This window comes from Heptranchias perlo, chromosome X, assembly GCF_035084215.1.
Source record: "Heptranchias perlo isolate sHepPer1 chromosome X, sHepPer1.hap1, whole genome shotgun sequence".
NCBI classification, from domain to species: Eukaryota; Metazoa; Chordata; class Chondrichthyes; order Hexanchiformes; family Hexanchidae; genus Heptranchias; species Heptranchias perlo.
The window spans coordinates 12,012,176-12,030,556 of record NC_090370.1 but is presented as its reverse complement, the minus strand read 5'-3'; the positions used below and the strand labels follow the sequence as shown (position 1 = coordinate 12,030,556).

The 18,381-nt window shown below is 41.5% G+C and overlaps 1 protein-coding gene across 2 annotated transcripts in view; it reads right to left on the bottom strand.

The window, feature by feature from the left end:
* Positions 1 to 16,365, bottom strand: part of slc26a10 (solute carrier family 26 member 10) — a 94,615-nt gene extending 78,250 nt beyond the window's left edge. For both annotated transcript variants that reach the window (XM_067976721.1, XM_067976723.1), the window contains exon 1: positions 15,864 to 16,365. In XM_067976721.1, coding sequence (XP_067832822.1) covers positions 15,864 to 16,128 — 265 coding nt within the window. In that variant the 5' untranslated portion in view covers positions 16,129 to 16,365. The remainder of the gene's footprint in view (positions 1 to 15,863) is intronic.
* Positions 16,366 to 18,381: the final 2,016 nt, after the last annotated feature.

Sequence of the window (18,381 nt, the reverse complement as noted above, 5' to 3'; positions counted from 1 at the left end):
AAGAATGTATCTCATGCAGAGAGTGTAGTGAGTGAAGAATGTATCTCATGTAGAGAGTGTAGTGAGTGAAGAATGTACCTCATGTAGAGACTGTAGTGAGTGAAGAATGTATCTCATGTAGAGAGTATAGTGAGTGAAGAATGTATCTCATGGAGAGAGTGTAGTGAGTGAAGAATGTACCTCATGTAGAGAGTGTAGTGAGTGAAGAATGTATCTCACGTAGAGAGTGTAGTGAGTGAAGAATATATCTCATGTAGAGAGTGTAGTGAGTGAAGAATGTATCTCATGTAGAGAGTGTAGTGAGTGAAGAATGTATCTCATGTAGAGAGTGTAGTGAGTGAAGAATATATCTCATGTCGAGAGTTTAGTGAGTGAAGAATATATCTCATGTAGAGACTGTAGTGAGTGAAGAATGTATCTCATGTAGAGAGTGTAGTGAGTGAAGAATGTATCTCATGTAGAGAGTGTAGTGAGTGAAGAATGTATCTCATGTAGAGAGTGTAGTGAGTGAAGAATGTACCTCATGTAGAGAGTGTAGTGAGTGAAGAATATATCTCATGTAGAGAGTGTAGTGAGTGAAGAATGTATCTCATGTAGAGAGTGTAGTGAGTGAAGAATGTATCTCATGTAAAGAGTGTAGTGAGTGAAGAATGTATCTCATGGAGAGAGTGTAGTGCGTGAAGAATGTATCTCATGGAGAGAGTGTAGTGAGTGAAGAATGTACCTCAAGTAGCGAGTGTAGTGAGTGAAGAATGTATCTCATGTAGAGAGTGTAGTGAGTGAAGAATGTATCTCATGGAGAGAGTGTAGTGAGTGAAGAATGTATCTCATGCAGAGAGTGTAGTGAGTGAAAAATGTAGCTAATGTAGAGAGTGTAGTGAGTGAAGAATTTATCTCATGTAGAGAGTGAAGTGAATGAAAAATGTACCTCATGGAGAGAATGTAGTGAGTGAAGAATGTATCTCATGGAGAGAGTGTAGTGAGTGAAGAATATATCTCATGTAGAGAGTGTAGTGAGTGAAGAATGTATCTCATGTAGAGAGTGCAGTGAGTGAAGAATATAGCTCATGCAGAGAGTGTAGTGAGTGAAGAATGTGTCAAATGTGGAGAGGGTTGTGAGTGAAAAATGTAGCTAATGTAGAGAGTGCAGTGAGTGAAAAATGTAGCTAATGTAGAGAGTGTAGTGAGTGAAGAATGTATCTCATGCAGAGAGTGTAGTGAATGAAAAATGTCTCTCATGGAGAGAGTGCAGTGAATGAAAAATGTATCTCATGGAGAGAGTGTAGTGAGTGAAAAATGTAGCTAATGTAGAGAGTGTAGTGAGTGAAGAATATATCTCATGTGGAGAGTGTAGTGAGTGAAGAATATAGCTCATGTAGAGAGGGAATGAGTGAAGAATGTATCACATGTAGAGAGTGTAGCGAGTGAAGAATATAGCTCATGTAGAGAGTGCAGTGAGTGAAGAATGTATCTCATGTAGAGAGTGTAGTGAGTGAAAAATGTGCCTCAAGTAGACAGTGTAGTGAGTGAAGAATGTATCTCATTTCGAGAGTGTAGTGAGTGAAGATTTTAGCTAATGTAGAGAGTGAAGTGAGTGAAGAATGTATCTCATGTAGAGAGTGTAGTGAGTGAAGAATGTATCTCATGTAGAGAGTGTAGTGAGTGAAGAGTATATCTCATGTAGAGAGTGCAGTGAGTGAAGAATATAGCTCATGTAGAGAGTGTAGGGAGTGAAGAGTATATCTCATGGAGAGAGTGTAGTGAGTGAACAATATATCTCATGGAGAGAGTGTAGTGAGTGAAGAATGTATCTCATGTAAAGATTGTCGTGAGTGAAAAATATATCTCATGTAGAGAGTGCAGTGAGTGAAGAATGTATCTCATGTAGAGAGTGTAGTGAGTGAAGAATGTATCTCATGTAGAGAGTTTAGTGAGTGAAGAATATATCTCATGTAGAGAGTGCAGTGAGTGAAGAATGTATCTCATGTAGAGAATGTAGTGAGTGAAGAATATTTCTCATGAAGAGAGTGTAGTGAGTGAAGAATGTATCTTATGTCGAGAGTGTAGTGAGTGAAGAATGTATCTCATGTCGAGAGTGTAGTGAGTGAAGAATGTACCTCATGTAGAGAGTGTAGTGAGTGAAGAATGTATCTCATGTAGAGAGTGTAGTGAGTGAAGAATGTATCTCATGTAGAGAGTGTAGTGAGTGAAGAATGTATCTCATGTAGAGAGTGCAGCGAGTGAAGAATGTACCTCAAGTAGCGAGTGAAGTGAGAGAAGAAATTTTCTCTTGTGGCGAGTGTAGTGAGTGAAGAGTATATCTCGTAGAGAGAGTGTAGTGAGTGAAGAATGTACCTCACTTAGAGAGTGCAGTGAGTGAAGTATGTATCTCTCATAGAGAGTGCAGTGAGTGAAGAATGTATCTCATGTGGAGAGTGAAGTGAGTGAAGATTTTAGCTAATGTCGAGAGTGTAGTGAGTGAAGAATTTATCACATGTAGATAGTGTAGCGAGTGAGGAATATAGCTCATGTAGAGAGGGAATGAGTGAAGAATGTATCTCATGTAGAGAGTGCAGTGAGTGAAAAATGTATCTCATGTACAGAGTGTAGTGAGTGAAGAATGTATCTCATTTCGAGAGTGTAGTGAGTGAAGATGTTAGCAAATGTAGAGAGTGCAGTGAGTGAAGAATGTATCTCAAGTAGAGAGTGTGGTGAGTGAAGAATATATCCCATGTGGAGAGTGAAGTGAGTGAAGATTTTAGCTAATGTAGAATGTGTAGTAAGTGAAGAATGTATCTCATGTAGAGAGTGTAGTGAGTGAAGAATGTATCTCATGTCGAGAGTGTAGTGAGTGAAGAATATATCTCATGTGGAGAGTGAAGTGAGTGAAGAATATATCTCATGTGCAGAGTGTACTGAGTGAAGAATATTTCTCATGTAGAGAGTGTAGTGAGTGAAGAATGTATCTCATGTAGAGAGTGTAGTGAGTGAAGAATGTATCTCATGTCGAGAGTGCAGTGAGTGAAGAATGTATCTCATGTAGAGAGTGTAGTGAGTGAAGAATGTATCTCATGTAGAGAGTGTAGTGAGTGAAGAATATAGCTCATGTAGAGAGTGTAGTGAGTGAAGAATTTATCTCATGTAGAGAGTGTAGTGAGTGAAGAATGTATCTCATGTAGAGAGTGTAGTGAGTGAAGAATATAGCTCATGTAGAGAGGGTAGTGAGTGAAGAATATTTCTCATGTAGAGAGTGTTGTGAGTGAAGAATGTATCTCATGTCGAGAGTGCAGTGAGTGAAGAATGTATCTCATGTAGAGAGTGTAGTGAGTGAAGAATATAACTCATGTGGAGAGTGTACTGAGTGAAGAATATTTCTCATGTAGAGAGTGCAGTGAGGGAAGAATGTATCTCATGTAGAGAGTGTAGTGAGTGAAGAATGTACCTCATGTAGAGAGTGTAGTGAGTGAAGAATATATCTCATGTAGAGAGTGTAGTGAGTGAAGAATGTATCTCATGTAGAGAGTGTAGTGAGTGAAGAATGTATCTCATGTCGAGAGTGTAGTGAGTGAAGAATGTATCTCATGCAGAGAGTGTAGTGAGTGAAGAATGTACCTCAGGTAGAGAGTGTAGTGAGTGAAGAATATATCTCATGTAGAGAGTGTAGTGAGTGAAGAATGTATCTCATGGAGAGAGTGTAGTGAGTGAAGAATGTATCTCATGTAGAGAGTGTAGTGAGTGAAGAATGTATCTCATGGAGAGAGTGTAGTGAGTGAAGAATGTATCTCATGGAGAGAGTGTAGTGAGTGAAGAATGTACCTCAAGTAGCGAGTGTAGTGAGTGAAGAATGTATCTCATGTAGAGAGTGTAGTGAGTGAAGAATGTATCTCATGGAGAGAGTGTAGTGAGTGAAGAATGTATCTCATGCAGAGATTGTAGTGAGTGAAGAATTTAGCTAATGTCGAGAGTGTAGTGAGTGAAGATTTTAGCTAATGTAGAGAGTGAAGTGAGTGAAGAATGTATCTCATGTAGAGAGTGTAGTGAGTGAAGAATGTATCTCATGTAGAGAGTGTAGTGAGTGAAGAATATAGCTCATGTAGAGAGTGTAGGGAATGAAGAATGTATCTCATGTAGAGAGTGTAGTGAGTTAAGAATATATCTCATGTAGAGAGGGTAGTGAGTGAAGAATGTATCTCATGGAGAGAGTGTAGTGAGTGAAGAATGTATCTCATGTAAAGATTGTAGTGAGTGAAGAATGTATCTCATGGAGAGAGTGTCGTGAGTGAAGAATATATCTCATGGAGAGAGTGTAGTGAGTGAAGAATATATCTCATGGAGAGAGTGTAGTGAGTGAAGAATGTATCTCATGTAAAGTTTGTAGTGAGTGAAGAATGTACCTCATGTAGAGAGTGTAGTGAGTGAAGAATGTACCTCATGTAGAGAGTGTAGTGAGTGAAGAATGTATCTCATGTAGAGAGTGTAGTGAGTGAAGAATGTATCTCATGTAGAGAGTGCAGTGAGTGAAGAATGTATCTCATGTGGAGAATGTAGTGAGTTAAGAATATTTCTCATGAAGAGAGTGTAGTCATAGAATCATAGAAGTTACAACATGGAAACAGGCCCTTCGGCCCAACATGTCCATGTCGCCCAGTTTATACCACTAAGCTAGTCCCAATTGCCTGCACTTGGCCCATATCCCTCGATACCCATCTTCCCCATGTAACTGTCCAAATGCTTTTTAAAAGACAAAATTGTACCCGCCTCTACTACTGCCTCTGGCAGCTCGTTCCAGACACTCACCACCCTTTGAGTGAAAAAATTGCCCCTCTGGATCCTTTTGTATCTCTCCCCTCTCACCTTAAATCTGTGCCCCCTCGTTATAGACTCCCCTACCTTTGGGAAAAGATTTTGACTATCGACCTTATCTATGCCCCTCATTATTTTATAGACTTCTATAAGATCACCCCTTAACCTCCTACTCTCCAGGGAATAAAGTCCCAGTCTGTCTAACCTCTCCCTGTAAGTCAAACCATCAAGTCCCGGTAGCATCCTAGTAAATCTTTTCTGCACTCTTTCTAGTTTAATAATATCCTTTCTATAATAGGGTGACCAGAACTGTACACAGTACTCCAAGTGTGGCCTCACCAATGCCCTGTACAACTTCAACAAGACATCCCAACTCCTGCATTCAATGTTCTGACCAATGAAACCAAGCATGCTGAATGCCTTCTTCACCACCCTATCCACCTGTGACTCCACTTTCAAGGAGCTATGAATCTGTACTCCTAGATCTCTTTGTTCTATAACTCTCCCCAACGCCCTACCATTAACGGAGTAGGTCCTGGCCCGATTCGATCTACCAAAATGCATCACCTCACATTTATCTAAATTAAACTCCATCTGCCATTCATCGGCCCACTGGCCCAATTTATCAAGATCCCGTTGCAATCCTAGATAACCTTCTTCACTGTCCACAATGCCACCAATCTTGGTGTCATCTGCAAACTTACTAACCATGCCTCCTAAATTCTCATCCAAATCATTAATATAAATAACAAATAACAGCGGACCCAGCACCGATCCCTGAGGCACACCGCTGGACACAGGCATCCAGTTTGAAAAACAACCCTCGACAGTGAGTGAAGAATGTATCTCATGTAGAGAATGTAGTGAGTGAAGAATGTATCTCATGTAGAGAGTGTAGTGAGTGAAGAATATATCTCATGTCGAGAGTTTAGTGAGTGAAGAATGTTTCTCATGTAGAGAGTGTAGTGAGTGAAGAATATATCTCATGTAGAGAGTGTAGTGAGTGAAGAATGTATCTCATGTCGAGAGTTCAGTGAGTGAAGAATGTTTCTTATGGAGAGAGTGTAGTGAGTGAAGAGTATATCTCATGTAGAGAGTGTAGTGAGTGAAGAGTATGTCTCATGGAGAGAGTGCAGTGAGTGAAGAATGTATCTCATGTAGAGAGTGTAGGGAGTGAAGAATGTATCTCATGTAGAGAGTGTAGTGAGTTAAGAATATACCTCATGTAGAGAGTGTAGTGAGTGAAGAGTATATCTCATGGAGAGAGTGTAGTGAGTGAATAATATATCTCATGGAGAGAGTGTAGTGAGTGAAGAATGTATCTCATGTAGAGAGTGTAGTGAGTGAAGAATGTACCTCAGGTAGAGAGTGTAGTGAGTGAAGAATATATCTCATGTAGAGAGTGTAGTGAGTGAAGAATGTATCTCATGGAGAGAGTGTAGTGAGTGAAGAATGTATCTCATGTAGAGAGTGTAGTGAGTGAAGAATGTATCTCATGGAGAGAGTGTAGTGAGTGAAGAATGTATCTCATGGAGAGAGTGTAGTGAGTGAAGAATGTACCTCAAGTAGCGAGTGTAGTGAGTGAAGAATGTATCTCATGTAGAGAGTGTAGTGAGTGAAGAATGTATCTCATGGAGAGAGTGTAGTGAGTGAAGAATGTATCTCATGCAGAGATTGTAGTGAGTGAAGAATTTAGCTAATGTCGAGAGTGTAGTGAGTGAAGATTTTAGCTAATGTAGAGAGTGAAGTGAGTGAAGAATGTATCTCATGTAGAGAGTGTAGTGAGTGAAGAATGTATCTCATGTAGAGAGTGTAGTGAGTGAAGAATATAGCTCATGTAGAGAGTGTAGGGAATGAAGAATGTATCTCATGTAGAGAGTGTAGTGAGTTAAGAATATATCTCATGTAGAGAGGGTAGTGAGTGAAGAATGTATCTCATGGAGAGAGTGTAGTGAGTGAAGAATGTATCTCATGTAAAGATTGTAGTGAGTGAAGAATGTATCTCATGGAGAGAGTGTCGTGAGTGAAGAATATATCTCATGGAGAGAGTGTAGTGAGTGAAGAATATATCTCATGGAGAGAGTGTAGTGAGTGAAGAATGTATCTCATGTAAAGTTTGTAGTGAGTGAAGAATGTACCTCATGTAGAGAGTGTAGTGAGTGAAGAATGTACCTCATGTAGAGAGTGTAGTGAGTGAAGAATGTATCTCATGTAGAGAGTGTAGTGAGTGAAGAATGTATCTCATGTAGAGAGTGCAGTGAGTGAAGAATGTATCTCATGTGGAGAATGTAGTGAGTTAAGAATATTTCTCATGAAGAGAGTGTAGTGAGTGAAGAATGTATCTCATGTAGAGAATGTAGTGAGTGAAGAATGTATCTCATGTAGAGAGTGTAGTGAGTGAAGAATATATCTCATGTCGAGAGTTTAGTGAGTGAAGAATGTTTCTCATGTAGAGAGTGTAGTGAGTGAAGAATATATCTCATGTAGAGAGTGTAGTGAGTGAAGAATGTATCTCATGTCGAGAGTTCAGTGAGTGAAGAATGTTTCTTATGGAGAGAGTGTAGTGAGTGAAGAGTATATCTCATGTAGAGAGTGTAGTGAGTGAAGAGTATGTCTCATGGAGAGAGTGCAGTGAGTGAAGAATGTATCTCATGTAGAGAGTGTAGGGAGTGAAGAATGTATCTCATGTAGAGAGTGTAGTGAGTTAAGAATATACCTCATGTAGAGAGTGTAGTGAGTGAAGAGTATATCTCATGGAGAGAGTGTAGTGAGTGAAGAATGTATCTCATGTAGAGAGTGTAGTGAGTGAAGAATATTTCTCATGAAGAGAGTGTAGTGAGTGAAGAATGTGTCTCATGTAGAGAGTGTAGTGAGTGAAGAATGTGCCTCAAGTAGAGAGTGCAGTGAGTGAAGAATGTATCTCATGTAGAGAGTTTAGTGAGTAAAGAAAATATCTCATGTAGAGAGTGCAGTGAGTGAAGAATGTATCTCATGTGGAGAGTGTAGTGAGTGAAGAATGTATCTCATGTGGAGAGTGTAGTGAGTGAAGAATATTTCTCATGGAGAGCGTGTAGTGAGTGAAGAATGTATCTCATGTCGAGAGTTTAGTGAGTGAAGAATGTATCTCATGTATCGAGTGCAGTGAGTGAAGAATGAATCTCATGTAGAGAGTGTAGTGGCTGAAGAATATATCTCATGTAGAGAGTGCAGTGAGTGAAGAATGTACCTCACTTAGAGAGTGCAGTGAGTGAAGAATGTACCTCACTTAGAGAGTGTAGTGAGTGAAGAATGTATCTCATGTAGAGAGTGTAGTGAGTGAAGAATGTATCTATTGTGGAGAGTGTAGTGAGTGAAGAATGTACCTCACTTAAAGAGTGTAGTGAGTGAAGAATGTACCTCACTTAGAGAGTGCAGTGAGTGAAGAATGTATCTCATGTAGAGAGTGTAGTGAGTGAAGAATGTCCCTCAAGTAGCGAGTGAAGTGAGTGAAGAATTTTTCTCATGTGGCGAGTGTAGTGAGTGAAGACTATATCTCATGTGGAGAGTGAAGTGAGTGAAGATTTTAGCTAATGTCGAGAGTGTAGTGAGTGAAGAATTTATCACATGTAGAGAGTGTAGCGAGTGAGGAATATAGCTCATGTAGAGAGGGAATGAGTGAAGAATGTATCTCATGTAGAGAGTGTAGTGAGTGAAGAATGTATCTCATGGAGAGAGTGTAGTGAGTGAAGAATGTATCTCATGCAGAGATTGTAGTGAGTGAAGAATTTAGCTAATGTCGAGAGTGTAGTGAGTGAAGATTTTAGCTAATGTAGAGAGTGAAGTGAGTGAAGAATGTATCTCATGTAGAGAGTGTAGTGAGTGAAGAATGTATCTCATGTAGAGAGTGTAGTGAGTGAAGAATATAGCTCATGTAGAGAGTGTAGTGAGTGAAGATTTTAGCTAATGTAGAGAGTGAAGTGAGTGAAGAATGTATCTCATGTAGAGAGTGTAGTGAGTGAAGAATGTATCTCATGTAGAGAGTGTAGTGAGTGAAGAATATAGCTCATGTAGAGAGTGTAGGGAATGAAGAATGTATCTCATGTAGAGAGTGTAGTGAGTTAAGAATATATCTCATGTAGAGAGGGTAGTGAGTGAAGAATGTATCTCATGGAGAGAGTGTAGTGAGTGAAGAATGTATCTCATGTAAAGATTGTAGTGAGTGAAGAATGTACCTCATGTAGAGAGTGTAGTGAGTGAAGAATGTATCTCATGTAGAGAGTGTAGTGAGTGAAGAATGTATCTCATGTAGAGAGTGCAGTGAGTGAAGAATGTATCTCATGTGGAGAATGTAGTGAGTTAAGAATATTTCTCATGAAGAGAGTGTAGTGAGTGAAGAATGTATCTCATGTAGAGAATGTAGTGAGTGAAGAATGTATCTCATGTAGAGAGTGTAGTGAGTGAAGAATATATCTCATGTCGAGAGTTTAGTGAGTGAAGAATGTTTCTCATGTAGAGAGTGTAGTGAGTGAAGAATATATCTCATGTAGAGAGTGTAGTGAGTGAAGAATGTATCTCATGTCGAGAGTTCAGTGAGTGAAGAATGTTTCTTATGGAGAGAGTGTAGTGAGTGAAGAGTATATTTCATGTAGAGAGTGTAGTGAGTGAAGAGTATGTCTCATGGAGAGAGTGCAGTGAGTGAAGAATGTATCTCATGTAGAGAGTGTAGGGAGTGAAGAATGTATCTCATGTAGAGAGTGTAGTGAGTTAAGAATATTCCTCATGTAGAGAGTGTAGTGAGTGAAGAGTATATCTCATGGAGAGAGTGTAGTGAGTGAATAATATATCTCATGGAGAGAGTGTAGTGAGTGAAGAATGTATCTCATGTAAAGATTGTAGTGAGTGAAGAATGTATCTCATGTGGAGTGTGCAGTGAGTGAAGAATGTACCTCATGTAGAGAGTGTAGTGAGTGAAGAATGTATCTCATGTAGAGAGTGTAGTGAGTGAAGAATATTTCTCATGAAGAGAGTGTAGTGAGTGAAGAATGTGTCTCATGTAGAGAGTGTAGTGAGTGAAGAATGTGCCTCAAGTAGAGAGTGCAGTGAGTGAAGAATGTATCTCATGTAGAGAGTTTAGTGAGTAAAGAAAATATCTCATGTAGAGAGTGCAGTGAGTGAAGAATGTATCTCATGTGGAGAGTGTAGTGAGTGAAGAATGTATCTCATGTGGAGAGTGTAGTGAGTGAAGAATATTTCTCATGGAGAGCGTGTAGTGAGTGAAGAATGTATCTCATGTCGAGAGTTTAGTGAGTGAAGAATGTATCTCATGTATCGAGTGCAGTGAGTGAAGAATGAATCTCATGTAGAGAGTGTAGTGGCTGAAGAATATATCTCATGTAGAGAGTGCAGTGAGTGAAGAATGTACCTCACTTAGAGAGTGCAGTGAGTGAAGAATGTACCTCACTTAGAGAGTGTAGTGAGTGAAGAATGTATCTCATGTAGAGAGTGTAGTGAGTGAAGAATGTATCTATTGTGGAGAGTGTAGTGAGTGAAGAATGTACCTCACTTAAAGAGTGTAGTGAGTGAAGAATGTACCTCACTTAGAGAGTGCAGTGAGTGAAGAATGTATCTCATGTAGAGAGTGTAGTGAGTGAAGAATGTCCCTCAAGTAGCGAGTGAAGTGAGTGAAGAATTTTTCTCATGTGGCGAGTGTAGTGAGTGAAGACTATATCTCATGTGGAGAGTGAAGTGAGTGAAGATTTTAGCTAATGTCGAGAGTGTAGTGAGTGAAGAATTTATCACATGTAGAGAGTGTAGCGAGTGAGGAATATAGCTCATGTAGAGAGGGAATGAGTGAAGAATGTATCTCATGTAGAGAGTGTAGTGAGTGAAGAATGTATCTCAAGTAGAGAGTGTGGTGAGTGAAGAATGTATCTCATGGAGAGAGTGTAGTGAGTGAAGAATGTATCTCATGGAGAGAGTGTAGTGAGTGAAGAATATATCTCATGTAGAGAGTGTAGTGAGTGAAGAATATAGCTCATGTAGGGAGGGTAGTGAGTGAAGAATATAGCTCATGTAGAGAGTGTAGTGAGTGAAGAATATAGCTCATGTAGAGAGTGTAGTGAGTGAAGAATGTATCTCATGGAGAGAGTGTAGTGAGTGAAGAATGTATCTCATGTCGAGAGTGTAGTGAGTGAAGAATGTATCTCATGTAGAGAGTGTAGTGAGTGAAGAATGTTTCTCATGTAGAGATTGTAGTGAGTGAAGAATGTATCTCATGGAGAGAGTGTAGTGAGTGAAGAATATATCTCATGTGGAGAGTGTACTGAGTGAAGAATGTTTCACATGTAGAGAGTGTAGTGAGTGAAGAATGTATCTCATGGAGAGAGTGTAGTGAGTGAAGAATATATCTCATGTGGAGAGTGTACTGAGTGAAGAATGTTTCTCATGTAGAGATTGTAGTGAGTGAAGAATGTATCTCATGTAGAGAGTGTAGTGAGTGAAGAATATATCTCATGTAGAGAGGGTAGTGAGTGAAGAATGTAGCTAATGTAGAGAGTGTCGTGAGTGAAGAATGTATCTCATGTCGGGAGTGTAGTGAGTGAAGAATGTATCTCATGTAGAGAGTGTAGTGAGTGAAGAATGTATCTCATGTCGGGAGTGTAGTGAGTGAAGAATGTATCTCATGTAGAGAGTGTAGTGAGTGAAGAATATAGCTCATGTAGAGAGTGTAGGGAATGAAGAATGTATCTCATGTAGAGAGTGTAGTGAGTTAAGAATATATCTCATGTAGAGAGGGTAGTGAGTGAAGAATGTATCTCATGGAGAGAGTGTAGTGAGTGAAGAATGTATCTCATGTAAAGATTGTAGTGAGTGAAGAATGTACCTCATGTAGAGAGTGTAGTGAGTGAAGAATGTATCTCATGTAGAGAGTGTAGTGAGTGAAGAATGTATCTCATGTAGAGAGTGCAGTGAGTGAAGAATGTATCTCATGTGGAGAATGTAGTGAGTTAAGAATATTTCTCATGAAGAGAGTGTAGTGAGTGAAGAATGTATCTCATGTAGAGAATGTAGTGAGTGAAGAATGTATCTCATGTAGAGAGTGTAGTGAGTGAAGAATATATCTCATGTCGAGAGTTTAGTGAGTGAAGAATGTTTCTCATGTAGAGAGTGTAGTGAGTGAAGAATATATCTCATGTAGAGAGTGTAGTGAGTGAAGAATGTATCTCATGTCGAGAGTTCAGTGAGTGAAGAATGTTTCTTATGGAGAGAGTGTAGTGAGTGAAGAGTATATTTCATGTAGAGAGTGTAGTGAGTGAAGAGTATGTCTCATGGAGAGAGTGCAGTGAGTGAAGAATGTATCTCATGTAGAGAGTGTAGGGAGTGAAGAATGTATCTCATGTAGAGAGTGTAGTGAGTTAAGAATATTCCTCATGTAGAGAGTGTAGTGAGTGAAGAGTATATCTCATGGAGAGAGTGTAGTGAGTGAATAATATATCTCATGGAGAGAGTGTAGTGAGTGAAGAATGTATCTCATGTAAAGATTGTAGTGAGTGAAGAATGTATCTCATGTGGAGTGTGCAGTGAGTGAAGAATGTACCTCATGTAGAGAGTGTAGTGAGTGAAGAATGTATCTCATGTAGAGAGTGTAGTGAGTGAAGAATATTTCTCATGAAGAGAGTGTAGTGAGTGAAGAATGTGTCTCATGTAGAGAGTGTAGTGAGTGAAGAATGTGCCTCAAGTAGAGAGTGCAGTGAGTGAAGAATGTATCTCATGTAGAGAGTTTAGTGAGTAAAGAAAATATCTCATGTAGAGAGTGCAGTGAGTGAAGAATGTATCTCATGTGGAGAGTGTAGTGAGTGAAGAATGTATCTCATGTGGAGAGTGTAGTGAGTGAAGAATATTTCTCATGGAGAGCGTGTAGTGAGTGAAGAATGTATCTCATGTCGAGAGTTTAGTGAGTGAAGAATGTATCTCATGTATCGAGTGCAGTGAGTGAAGAATGAATCTCATGTAGAGAGTGTAGTGGCTGAAGAATATATCTCATGTAGAGAGTGCAGTGAGTGAAGAATGTACCTCACTTAGAGAGTGCAGTGAGTGAAGAATGTACCTCACTTAGAGAGTGTAGTGAGTGAAGAATGTATCTCATGTAGAGAGTGTAGTGAGTGAAGAATGTATCTATTGTGGAGAGTGTAGTGAGTGAAGAATGTACCTCACTTAAAGAGTGTAGTGAGTGAAGAATGTACCTCACTTAGAGAGTGCAGTGAGTGAAGAATGTATCTCATGTAGAGAGTGTAGTGAGTGAAGAATGTCCCTCAAGTAGCGAGTGAAGTGAGTGAAGAATTTTTCTCATGTGGCGAGTGTAGTGAGTGAAGACTATATCTCATGTGGAGAGTGAAGTGAGTGAAGATTTTAGCTAATGTCGAGAGTGTAGTGAGTGAAGAATTTATCACATGTAGAGAGTGTAGCGAGTGAGGAATATAGCTCATGTAGAGAGGGAATGAGTGAAGAATGTATCTCATGTAGAGAGTGTAGTGAGTGAAGAATGTATCTCAAGTAGAGAGTGTGGTGAGTGAAGAATGTATCTCATGGAGAGAGTGTAGTGAGTGAAGAATGTATCTCATGGAGAGAGTGTAGTGAGTGAAGAATATATCTCATGTAGAGAGTGTAGTGAGTGAAGAATATAGCTCATGTAGGGAGGGTAGTGAGTGAAGAATATAGCTCATGTAGAGAGTGTAGTGAGTGAAGAATATAGCTCATGTAGAGAGTGTAGTGAGTGAAGAATGTATCTCATGGAGAGAGTGTAGTGAGTGAAGAATGTATCTCATGTCGAGAGTGTAGTGAGTGAAGAATGTATCTCATGTAGAGAGTGTAGTGAGTGAAGAATGTTTCTCATGTAGAGATTGTAGTGAGTGAAGAATGTATCTCATGGAGAGAGTGTAGTGAGTGAAGAATATATCTCATGTGGAGAGTGTACTGAGTGAAGAATGTTTCACATGTAGAGAGTGTAGTGAGTGAAGAATGTATCTCATGGAGAGAGTGTAGTGAGTGAAGAATATATCTCATGTGGAGAGTGTACTGAGTGAAGAATGTTTCTCATGTAGAGATTGTAGTGAGTGAAGAATGTATCTCATGTAGAGAGTGTAGTGAGTGAAGAATATATCTCATGTAGAGAGGGTAGTGAGTGAAGAATGTAGCTAATGTAGAGAGTGTCGTGAGTGAAGAATGTATCTCATGTCGGGAGTGTAGTGAGTGAAGAATGTATCTCATGTAGAGAGTGTAGTGAGTGAAGAATGTATCTCATGTCGGGAGTGTAGTGAGTGAAGAATGTATCTCATGTCGGGAGTGTAGTGAGTGAAGATTGAATGTCATCCAGCTGCATTAATTCCTTTGCACGTTGTGTAAATGCAATCATCAAGCTGTTTTAAATGAATGATCTTGATGTCCACCCCCTCCAGTACCAGTGTACTGTGACTACACTATGATCTACAGGGTGCTATCCATTCTTACTTTGACATCACCTCCCTCCCCCATGATTTCTACCATCGAGAAGGACAGGAGCAGAAATGCTGTGGGAACACCAACATCTCCAACCTCCCCTCCAAGTCGCGCACCATCCTGAGCTCGACATCTAGCACCGTTCCCCCATTGCTGCTGGGCGTATATCCTGGAAGTCGCGACCTGACTGCATCGTGTGATCACCATCAGCACAAGGACTGTACAGGTTCAAGAAGAAGGCCCACCACTGCCTCCTCAGGGCAACTAGGGATGGGCAATAAATGCCGGCCTTGCCAGTGTCATCCAAATCCCGAGAACAAATTAAAAAATTGGTTAACAATTGGTACTAGAACAAGGATTTCATGTGAACCGATAAACCAGTACGCCAGCAGTGGAAATGAAACCCCTACATGCTTGTATGTTAACAGTGAAAATAGAAATGTACCAGAAATAAGTGATGTTGTTATTTTACTGTCGTGAATGGTTCCCAAGACTGATCCTGCCATCACTGGGTCATCGGACGGAGGGCCATTTAGATAATGATAATGTAATCAAAAGTGGACATGTGAAAAGTTGTCCATGCGATCTTGAAAGTGGGCACCGGCTGTGTAACCCAGGTGTGATATGCTTGTACTGCTCCCAGCAATGCATTCTTTCAAGTGTTTTGGGAAGTGGGAAGGAGGGGTGGGACTACGTGTTCTGTCGGGCAGTGCAGTTCAGACCTGCTTCAATTGGCCCTGTGCTCATACACGTGTCATTGCACCTTGCATCAGTATAGTCAATCGATTACTCTGCACATGTGCGCACTCCTCTCATGGAACGCACAGTAAATATTCATTAATATTCATATCAACTGTCACCAAATATAATGAAGTGGGATTTTTTTTTGTCTGCTGCTGAGGGTGAGGATTCCTTTTATTTTCCCCAATCTAGCAATTCACAGGACGGAAAAGGCCCACCTGGCCAGCCCCAAAGTTCAATTAAGGAGTACACAAGTCGCTACCAATAACCCTCAATCAAGGTCCTCAACAAAGGCATGTCCAGCTCCCTCTTAATATTACTGATTTTATCCGCCTTGATCGCCTCGCCAGGCTGACCGTCCCTAAGACGTTTTAGTGCAATATCTGATCCGCCACATTCACCTTCTCTCTTCTGAGCTCTCTCCTTATGTGAATTTTTTCCTTTTCTCCTTGTGCCAGCTGACTGACCTCCTCCCAGCCCTCTGTTCTGAAGTTGGCCAACTCAGAGAGGGGGAAACGTTAACCTCGTGACAACGCTCCCTCCAGTTTCCCCTCTCCCGCTTCCACGGAAGTGCCCGGCCTACGCTCGGCGTCTCCCCGCGGTGACAGCGGGAGCGCAGCACGTGAGACCGCAAACCCACGTTTACACCAACTACTGAGCTCCAACACTCTGCGCCATCACCGTCGCCGTTAAGTCAACCGCCACCTGACTTTGCAGTTCGAATTAACTTGATTTCCAAAGTGTTGCTAAAAAAATGGGATGGGACCGAGTTTATGCTGAAATGGTCACAGAGCTGCACTTTCTCTACCTTAAATAATGAGGTATAATGATTAGATGTTGTCTACCTTGTGGGATGTGGATGATCCCTACAGTCACGCCTGCGATGATGTCCCCAATGAGCCATTGCTTGAATTTGTACCTGGGCAGCCAGGTGAGGAAAGGTAACCGTTCTTTCAAGAAGCGTTTCCAAGCGTTCCCCGAGCAGGCACAGCTCCTCCTGGCTTTCTGCTGGAAGCTCTCCCCTTCTCTTTCTTCTTCCTTGGACCTGCTGAAGTGCTGGTCGAACTGGTCCTCTGTGTAAATGGAGCGATAGATAGCCACCCCGCTCATTCTGCCTCCCTGAGACCTTCTGCTGAGTCCACAGAGAGAAAGAGAGAGAGAAAGAGAGAGAGAGTGGGCTCCTATTTGTACAAATCCGTCAGTCCCTCTCTGCTTTTTCCTGTGAGTGTCTCCAACCTATGGAAACACAGGGAGCGACAAGAGAGAGACTTCCTGAAGGCGTTTATCATTTATAACATTCCTGGAGTATGAGTCTGCAAGAAACACTCCAGACCGTTGCCTTTGATCAGGCGAAGTGTAGTCCCTTCTCTCTGTACCTGCAGTAAATACCTGGCTACAGTAAGTTGCATATGGGCGGTGGACAGATTTAACTGGCCCTTGCTTCAGTGACTGACATAGCTGGCTCCAGCCAATTGGAACACATTTCTGCCCTTCATGAATACAGATGGTGATGATGGATAAGGTTAGCACTCGAAAGCTGCTCAGTCTCCGTGATGACTGCAGTGGGGAAAGTTTTACGCTGTCCATCCAGCTGTGATCTCAAGTCTTACTATCAGAACGAACTAGTTGAAAATGTTACGGTTTCCTCTTGTATTAAAAAAAAATGCATCTGGATTAATCTTTGAACGGTGAGTGCTAATGAGGTCACCAGGAGCCAGTGCGGAGGAGTTCTGTTTCTGCGAGAGGGACTTGCTCCCAACCAGTACAGTCGGTAACACAGAGAGGGTTTCAGTCTCCTGCCAGCTCACTGGCTAATGCGTTTATGTTGAATTCCACTGTGTGCTGTTTCAACGCAGTCGCGCAAATGATTTCTCCTAAACCCCCGTTAACCGGACACCATAGAACCGTAGAAACGATACAGCACAGAATGGGGCCATTCGGCCCATCGTGTCCGCGCCAGCTCGAAGAACAACCAGGTTCTAATCCCACTTTCCAGCACCCGGTCCGTATCCCTGCAGCTTACAGCACTTTCGGTGCAGGTCCAGGTACTTTTTAAAAGAGCTGAGAGTCCTTGCCTCTACCACCAATTCGGGCAGTGAATTCCATACACCCACCACCCTCTGGGTAAAAGAGTTTTTCCTCACGTCCCCTCTAATCCAGCAACGGAATTTAAATCCCACGGTGTGCCTTGATTTCAGCTCCCTTGTATGGTCAGGCTTGTTATCTCCTCCAACAGCTTCCCAGATGATGCCATCAGTTTTCTGCAGTTAAAGCGCAATATTCATCAAATATTGTAACTGATGGGGTGTGGGCGTCGCTGGCAAGGCCAGCATTTATTGCCCATCCCTAATTGCCCTTGAGAAGGTGGTGGTGAGCCGCCTTCTTGAACTGAGTGGCTTGCTCGGCCATTTCAGAGAGTGATTAAGAATCAACCACATTGCTGTGGGTCTGGAGTCACATATAGGCCAGACCGGGTAAGGACGGCAGTGAACCAGATGGGTTTTTACAACAATCCGGTAGTTTCATAGTCACCATTACTGATACTAGCTTTTTATTCCAGATTTTTATTTAGATAACTGAGTTTCAACTCCCCAGCTGCTGTGGTGGGATTTGAACTCATATCTCATAGATTATTAGTCCAGGCCTCTGTATTACTAGTCCAAGTAACATAACCACTATGCTACCGTACCCTAAATGGTGAAGTAGATGCCAAAAGATGAATCACGATTTGAAAAAGGAATCTCAATGCGAGATTCTCTCTGTGAAAGGGCTCTCAATGTTGAGATTCCTGTTTAAATTGATCCCAAAAGTGAGACACTCTCTTTAAACACATGGGCCCCGAAATTCCGATGGTCTCAGTCCGCCACTGGAAGTGGGACATCTTCCTGCCAATTTGCCTCGGCCCTGACCCCTGACCTTGGGTTATGGGTCATTTACATGCCCGTGTCAGTTCCAGCATTCCCTGGGCATGTGCCCCATGGGGAGCTAGGAATTACCTCCCTGCTCCATGAGGGGGCCTGCCAATCAGGAATTTTTAAAGAAATTGCGGTTTTAAAGTTGACGCCTTCCAAACAGGAGAGCGATCGATTTCAGAGCGATCGATTTCAGAGCAGTCGATCTCGGAGTGATCGATTGCTGTTAGAAGCTGGCATTTGCAGCCTTGTTTGAGTTCCCCTTCCACTAGGAACTTACCCTGGCACTCAAGCCTGGCACTCAAGCCTGGCACTTCGTAATCGGGGCACTTGAGGAGGAACTGGCAGGATTTTTGACTGAAGATATCATTTAAGCCACTCCCACCTCTTCGGATGATCTCCGCATGGAGCAGCCGGTCCCCAGCTCTGGCGAAATGTCATGACATAGAAA